The sequence below is a fragment of the Littorina saxatilis genome, linkage group LG7 (assembly GCF_037325665.1).
Source record: "Littorina saxatilis isolate snail1 linkage group LG7, US_GU_Lsax_2.0, whole genome shotgun sequence".
Lineage (NCBI taxonomy): Eukaryota > Metazoa > Mollusca > Gastropoda > Littorinimorpha > Littorinidae > Littorina > Littorina saxatilis.
Window position 1 is genome coordinate 48,628,584 of NC_090251.1, and position 8,404 is coordinate 48,636,987.

An 8,404-nucleotide genomic window follows, 5' to 3' on the forward strand; every position below is an offset into this window, starting at 1 on the left:
CAATGTTCAACATTAGCTTTTCGCTAAGTTTTTGTCCTACAGATATGACATACTTTTTTTTTGGGGGGGGGGAGGGGGGGGGGGAATCTCTTCGGAGCCATCTCTCCTTACCTCCTCCACTCCCCGAAACCTCACCACATAATCCCGCGTGAGGTTTTAACATCAGAGCCAGGAAGAAGCTAAGCCATTAGAGGGGGGGGGGGGGGGGGAGGGGGGGGGGAAGAAAAAAAAGGCATGTATTGGGGAGGGGGATGGGGGAAGAGAAAAATTTCAGTTTTAAACTCTCACGGCAAGGCAATTAGGGGCACGTGAGACAGGGAAACCCCGGCTTCGTGGGTTGGGGTGGGGGGGGGGGGGGGGGAGATAAAGTGTCTTTTATAGGTAGATGCAATGTCAAACTTGACTGTCCCCTCAAGTATGTGCTTGAGTCAAATATATCTCTCTTAATTAACTTTTCAAATCTGCTCCTGTTCAGGCTTTTGTGTCTTTCTTCTATCTCAGGGAATAGATCTGTTCCTTGTACATTTATCTGACATACTCATCTCAACCGTTTCCAGTTTCACATTTTTGTCAACAACAACGAAGAAGCAAACACAGAAGCAAACACACAGACATACACACACATAACCAACCGACCACTTAACCAACCAACCAACCAACCAACCAACAAACCAACCAACCAACCAACCAACCAACCAACAAACCAACCAACCAACCAACCAACCAACCGAAAAACGAACAATAACACCGTAGCATGCATTTGTAAATCAGAGAAAGAGAACAAAGGAAGAAAGAAAGAAAGTTAGAAAAAAACTTGTTTCACAGCAGAACCAGCCATCTGGGCCAGATAGGGCAAGACGTGCTAACAACACCAACTACGCTATCCGTAGCAACATGTGTCTGGCTGTCTGTGCCACTGTGTGTTGTTGGCCTGTGGGGTTGATCGCCATCATGAGCGAGTGTGAGGTAAGTGTGTGTGTGTGTGTGTGTGTACGTGTGTATGTGTGTGTGTGTGTGTGCGTGCGTGTGTGTGTGTGTGTGTGGGCGTGCGTGTGTGTGTGTGTGTCTGTGTGTGTGTGTGTATGTGTGCGTGTGTGTGTGCGTGCGTTTGTACTTGTGTGTGTGTGTGTGTGTGTGTGTGTGTGGGCGTGCGTGCGTGTGTGTGTGTGTGTATGTGTGCGTGTGTGTGTGCGTGCGTTTGTACTTGTGTGTGTGTGTGTGTGTGTGTGTGTGTGTGTGTGTACGTGTGTGTGTGTGTGTTTGTGCGCGCGTGCATGTGTGCGTGCGAGCGTGTGTGTGTGTCTGCGTGCGTGCATGCGTGCGCGCGTGCGTGCGTCAGTGTGTGTGAGGCTGGGGATAGGTATGCAAATGAACGGAAAGAGTGTGTGTGCAAGGGGGGGGGGGGGGGAGGTTTCTTCAATCGTCAACGTGTTAATGACTCTATTCACGTTGCATGCGGAACAAGACCATCCTTTGACCTGGACACATTTGGAAATTCATAAGGTAACAAAGATTACATCTTAAATCTGCTTTTCTCCCTCCAGGCCAGAGACGCTGTGCAGAATGGCGACCTGGCTCACGCCAAAGAAGCCAGCGACAAGGCGAGGTCCATGTCCTGGATCTCTATCTTCGTTGGGGGCTGCGTCATTGGCTTTGCCGTCTTCTTTGGCTTGCTCGTCGGTCTCACGTCAAGATGAACACACGTCAGATCGCTTTACATAAATCATTCTGTCTAAATAGACGATTTTAGGAAATAACTCCGTCGGGTTTGTATGGGTTATGAAAGAGTGACTACCCTTGATTTTCCTCGGACAAATAGATTCACACGTGCTCCTGTCCTCGTGTTTCCGACACACCCCTTGGCTCTTCCAATGTTCGTCCGAGTAAAAGCAAAGGTATTCACTCTTTCACAACAAATAGCAACCCGTCAGAGTTAATTTCGAAATTCGTCTGTTGCATCTCACGCAAACAACACATGGCATATGTCATCATGGCACCTGAGCACGTTCTGATCTAAACAGGCGCCTGGCGTTGACATTTGAAGATGTTATTATTATATGAAGTCTTATATCGCGCGCGTATCTCCAGACTCGGACTCAAGGCGCAGGGATCTATTTATGCCGTGTGAGATGGAATTTTTTACACAATACATCACGCATTCACATCGACCAGCAGATCGCAGCCATTTCGGCGCATATCCTACTTTTCACGGCCTATTATTCCAAGTCACACGGGTATTTTGGTGGACATTTTTTATCCATGCCTATACAATTTTGCCAGGAAAGACCCTTTTGTCAATCGTGGGATCTTTAACGTGCACACCCCAATGTAGTGTACACGAAGGGACCTCGGTTTTTCGTCTCATCCGAAAGACTAGCACTTGAACCCACCACCTAGGTTAGGAAAGGGGGGGAGATGTGTCTTATTGGATGACAATATGTTTGTTAATAAAAAGGGGTGGTGGAGGGGGTTGGTGGTGGTGGTGGTGGTGGGGGGGGGGGGGGGGGGGCATTGTTATCTGTTTCATATTTTTCGACTGAGGCCGTTAAGACATCAATGTTGTCATCGTTATGTTGATGTAGAGTAAACAAACAAAACAACGGTCAAAAACTGCCATCTTCAAACATAGAAATACGGCTACGTTTGTCAATGTATTAGTACTGAGGTGACCTTAAAAAGCAAGAGACAAACAAAAAACAAAACAAAAAAAACACTGTCATTTTCTTTAGACCATCCCAGACATTTCTCATAAAAATGTGGTACACATCAGCATGTGACTCGCAGACTTCTGTGCCAATAAGCTTATTCTCGTTTAGCCAACATCCCTGGTCAAAGATGTCTCTTATCGCACAACGTTTAGGTTTCGGGTAGCATGTGCAGACATTACACATGTTTGATGATAATATATAATTTCTAATCTCTTTATACCTCACACGTTTTATTTCACATTTAAGCGCCCTGAATTGCTTTCATACGCGATTTACAAAGGAGAGAAAACCGCGGTCGAATAAAATGGTTTTTCAACAATGACAGAGTTGTGTCCCTTATGCTGCGCACCTGACAGGTAACGAACATTCACTTGCAAATTGTATGGTTACGGCGAAATTATCCTGGTGTGTGCCTTTTTCTTTGACGTTTATATTTTTATGTATTTATTCTTGCGTCCGAAAGATCCGTGTGTGTGTGTGTGTGTGTGTGTGTGTGTGTGTGTGTGTGTGTGTGTGTGTGTGTGTGTGTGTTTGCGTGTGAGTTTGTGTGTGAGTGTGTTTGTATATGTGTGTGTGTGTGTGTTTGTGTGTGTTCAGTGATTCTCATAAACATTCCCCCCCAAAAGATTATGATTTTGTATTCATGAGTTAATTCCAGATGTTCCACCTAGACGTCTCTCTCTTTCTCTCTCTATTGACATTTCTTTGATGACGTCATCTTTGTCAGTTTTAAGAAACGGAAAGGAAATTTGTCAATCAAATTTCTGAAAATTTGTTGAAATGTTTGTGTGTGTGACTGTGTCCTGTTTCAAGCATTTATCGTTCAAAATATTACCTGAATTTGCAACTACAGTATCATATTTTGTTTAAGCAGACTAAAAATCATTCTTGTTGTATTCCTTTCTATTTTCTGAATCAAAATTGTCTTCGAAAATGTGCTGAGAATAAGCAAAATCTGTTTTATGGAGATCACGCTCAAAGTCTCACTGCTCGAGTGTTTTCCCGTGACTTCACTGTGAAGAAGGAAAGATCAACCACGACTCTTCAGTCTGACAGAAGACCGATCTAGTTTGATTTTGAATCTGCCGATAAAGTGTAACTTTTAACATGTGATCACGCTGAAAATTGCAAAGATGCATGACCTCAGTACTTCTGATTTATATTTGTTGTATTTTTCTGCCCCTGATAAAGCTACTGACTCTTATTGTCTCAGGTTCTGCTTTGAATTTGTATTTATCATATCATGACATGATTAGGCTATGTTAACAGTAGTGATAAGATGGTTGCTTCTTTTAAAGACACAGTCATTCCCGTGTTATAGATTTGGCTCACAATGCCATGTTTGCGAGCGAGAGAGAGAGAGAGAGAGAGAGAGAGAGAGAGAGAGAGAGAGAGAGAGAGAGAGAGAGAGAGAGAGAGAGAGAGAGAGAGAGAACAACCCAAAAAGAATGCGCTATGTATTCTGCAAATAGTGAAGATACTATGAATAACTCCATTAAAGGTTAGCTGAAATGTCTAGAGTGACAATGTGGTAAATTTACATGCAATCATTTACCGGCACAAAGAAACACTGCTGTTTTCTCTTGTACTTTATTTCATCTACATTAATTTCACTCCAAAAAAGCTAAAAACGTATCAAACATCAAAGATTGTGAGCGCAACATTTTAAGTGTAGTGTGCGACATTTATCGGGAGTTGCTTGCACTGTAACAGTATTTCTTCTGAAATACAATAGATCATTTTTGCATTTCTATGACAATGTTTAACTTCTTAATAAAATACAAAGTTGATCTATGCTACTGCTAAGTCTGGAAATACCAATAAAGCAAATAGATGTTTCACCTTGCATGATCTCCTCAAGATGTCCAGGTCTTTACTCATGACCTCACAATCAACTAAGACAAATTGTACAAAAAGTGCGGTAAGCAAATTGCTTCCAAACAAGTAATGACAGTCATGTTGGTCGCTACGAATTATCGAGTCTTGAAGGTTTTTATAGAAAGGCAATCGGTACACTTTAATCGTTCCACTCCAAGTACATGCAATAAGCTAAGGAAAGCAATAAAAACGTATGCAATTGCCATTTAAACACATATTGCGTATGTTACAGGATATGCACACATTTTCTAAACGTTTCAGGAATTTTCTAAATCTAGTTTTAAGAATCAAAATATAGTGAAACATAATAAATATAGCAACACAGTTTGAACAATTATCATCACTAAATTTACACATACGGTCAAATAAATTGCCTGAAACGAGAAATGAAAGTCTTCTCAATAGCAAACATATATATATCGAGTCTTGGTGTTTTCAAGGAAAGGGAACCGGCACACTGACCTACACATGGATACTTCAAATACATAGCATGATAAGCATAGCAATCAAAACATATAAAAGCAAAACGGTTTAAATACATGTATATATATAGCAAAGCGTCAACACATTTTGGAAAAAGGTAACACTAAAAGCATGGTCATGTAAGGTGCCTAGAAACACGTACCAAATAACAGTATAGTTACCTCGCCAGTTCTTTAACCGTGTTTCTTAAAATCAAGTCTTCTAAATTACTATGAGAGAAGCGAAATGTACAAAGATGAATTTCATAAGCTTGTCATCCAGGATGTCAAAATGCGAGCAGTCGATTACCAATACATCCACAATTACTGAAAGAGAGTTTAAACACTAACGATCAAGAATGTACACGATTTTGGTGCAAAAGCACCTTCCTCCAGCAAAAGAAAAGAAAGGGAGATGGGGTTTTTTTTACTTGGGAATTTGGTAAGATGATTACGTAGAGGTTACATGCCGAGTCTCAGTGAATATTAAATATAATGGTCGAAGTTTGCGGATCATGAAAAATACGAGTTTCAGCGAGCTTTGTCATGACCGCGAACTGAGACCATTATTTTTAATATTTACTGAGACGATGTGTGTAACCAATTTATTCCTCCTTTCTTCAGATTTTCAAATAAAAACGGTGTTTTTGTGCCACAGTTTGATCGAGTCCTAATCACTCTGCCAGTCTACCTACGTGAACTTTCCCCCCCTTGTTCAAACGTCAAATACTGTATGAAGTTCGGTTTTCTGAGGCAAGACATTGTATGGAACCGCTTCATTACACCCCCGGTATAGGGGTGTGTATAGGTTTCGGTCGATGTGTTTGTTTGTTTGTTTGTTTGTGTGTTTGTGTTCGCATATAGATCTCAAGAATGAACGGACCGATCGTCACCAAACTTGCTGAACAGGTTCTATACATTCCTGAGACGGTCCTTACAAAAATTGGGACCAGTCAAACACACGGTTAGGGAGTTATTGGTGGATTAAAATTATACAAGGACTTATAGAGGGACATCTTAATGGTCAAAGGGAAATAACCATTCTCACTCAGTCACTGCCACCAACTGAGAAGGTTATTTCCCTTTGACGGGGGTGTTTTTCCTACCTCGGAGGAATTTCTTGTTTTCTTGACATTCAAGGTTGTGTGCATTTGCTTGCGCGTGTTCTGGTTATGAAATGAAATATAGATTATAATTGACTGAAAGATTACAGTCTTTTTGTCCAAGTTGCCGACAAGTCGAAACCTGGAATGGACACAACTCTAGTCTCTACACAAAGTATAAGAGTTACTTGCCTCGAGACCTTAGCGCCGATGGTTCACTGTTGTACAAGTTAGATTTCGATTCAGAAAACAGCTGAACTCATAGATTTTATATTGGATTTCGGTTGTTAAAGCCTGCATTTATTAGTTTAAATGCGGTATGTTTGTGTTGTCTGCTCCAGAGAAGTATATTTCGTACATTTGAGCATTCGGAAGTTTTCAGTCGCAAAAAGTAGTACCCAGAAAGTGTACCTTCTCAACCCATGAGCTATCGAGGATTCAGGCCTGTTGCTGGGAGGTTATTTTGGTTGCTGGGTGATTATCGAAAAATAAACACCCTTTCGAGATTACAGAAGGAAAGAAGCAGAGGGGGGAATAAGTTGCAATTTCTAAGCTCAGATGGCACCAGAGAAAACCATTTTCCTTCTTCGGACACATATTTTTTCCGGGGGGGGGGGGGGGGGGGGCATGCTCCTGGACCCCCTCGCAGTCTCGGCCGCACTGCGCGCAATCGATTTACACTTTTGAATTTTTAGTGCATCCCGCCTCCCACCCTCCTACAAAGTAACTGATCTGCCCCTGCTCTGGTCTTCAAAGAGTTTCATTTGAAAAGTCAAGATACAACAATGCACAAGAAGTACACTTAACATCTTGGGTCCAAAGATACAAACAAGTCTCAAGCGTAGATATTGTAAAATAACCGTATTACATAATGTTTTGAGTAACAAACCGAATATCAGTCTATGACTGTAAGACCAACAAATATCTTAATGAGAATACAAGTGAAAATACTAAATGTCGTATGCCAGAGCGCGCTTCTGCAAATCTATAAACAACTCAACACGAACAAAAGCAAACACATGAATAAACAAACAAAGACGTTATGAAAATAGCTTTTGTATGAACAGAAAATCCGGAAATACATCACAATCACAGGCTGACACAGTAGAAGCTGTCGTTGTGGAAGAATTTGTCTCGCCCACTACGAACTCTTGTATTAATCTCCAATAGATTACTCGAAAAGGAAGGTATATCTTTATTCATCCCTTAAAGTGGTTGAGTTTTTCTCCCTAAAGCCAATAGTTACATATCATAAACGAACTGCAATTGTCAGTTTTGAGTCCAGGTTCTATTGTCGTTGATGATGATTTTCAATGAAGTTGATCGCCTGGTCTAATAGTTCCAATATTATCAAAATGTTACTTATTGTTGGTTGGCCAGTACCTCTTTCTCTCTTTCCTGAACAGTTAATTTCCAAGTTGTTGTTGCTCTCTTCCTTTGTTTCTTTTTCTGGATCTTTCTTTCTCGTTCATGTCAATGATTTCAAGATCGTTCGCTTCTCGACTAAAGCACAATGTTGTGCCACACAGGTTTTGTGTGCTATTACATTAAAAGGCACCCACTATTCTCTCTCGGTTGCCGTTTCCGCCCCTGTGTTTTGATTTCATTCACAAGTTGCAACATTTTCTCGGCTTCAGCAGATCCTGCGTGGTCTGTTGATCGTTTCAGTTCCTCCCAAACCTCCTTGGCAGTCAAGCGAAAGTTTTTCTGCTTTATATCATTCATTGTTTTCTTCAGGTTTTCGGCGGCAGCCTGAGTTTCTGTGTCTTCAAAGTAAGGGTTGGCGTTTTTGTCGGCAACCTCTTGAATGGTTTCCAGAAGCTTTAGTACTTGCTTGTCTTTGATTGCCTTGTCCGCAGTGTTGCTGAACGTGACATATCTGTCATGCGCGTCAACTAGGATATGCCTGATGTCAGGGAGTGTTCTGCCTTCTCTCTTGGCTTCATCGACTTCGTTGTGGCACTTGGAAAACATCTCCTTCAGTTTCTCGTCATCGTTGTTAAGTTCATCAAAATGAGTGAAAACAACAATTACGTACGAATTCATGTGACTGGCAAACAGACGTCTGAGGGCATAATATGCGTTTTCATCTTCTTGTGTAAACCTGTTTATAACATTGACAATAAACAGCAGAGCATGAGGGCCAGGCCTGGCAAAGGAAAGACATTGTGAGATTTCGTGTAAAATCTCCTCTGGATCTCGAAGGGGGTCGCTCAACCCTGGCGTGTCAATTATCTGATGAGAAGAAAACGGT

General features: G+C 41.6%; 1 protein-coding gene across 3 annotated transcripts in view; it reads left to right on the forward strand.

Annotated features, from left to right (window-relative positions):
- The window catches only part of LOC138971675 (uncharacterized), a 5,168-nt gene extending 2,705 nt beyond the window's left edge, over positions 1-2,463 (forward strand). Inside the window, exons 3-4 of one of the 3 annotated variants that reach the window (XM_070344444.1) lie at positions 829-966; positions 1,545-2,463. In XM_070344444.1, the coding sequence (XP_070200545.1) occupies positions 829-966; positions 1,545-1,697 (291 nt within the window). In that variant the 3' untranslated portion in view covers positions 1,698-2,463. Of the gene's footprint in view, positions 1-825; positions 967-1,544 lie in introns of all 3 variants that reach the window. The other 2 variants (XM_070344443.1, XM_070344445.1) reach the window with 2 other exon arrangements.
- Positions 2,464-8,404: the final 5,941 nt, after the last annotated feature.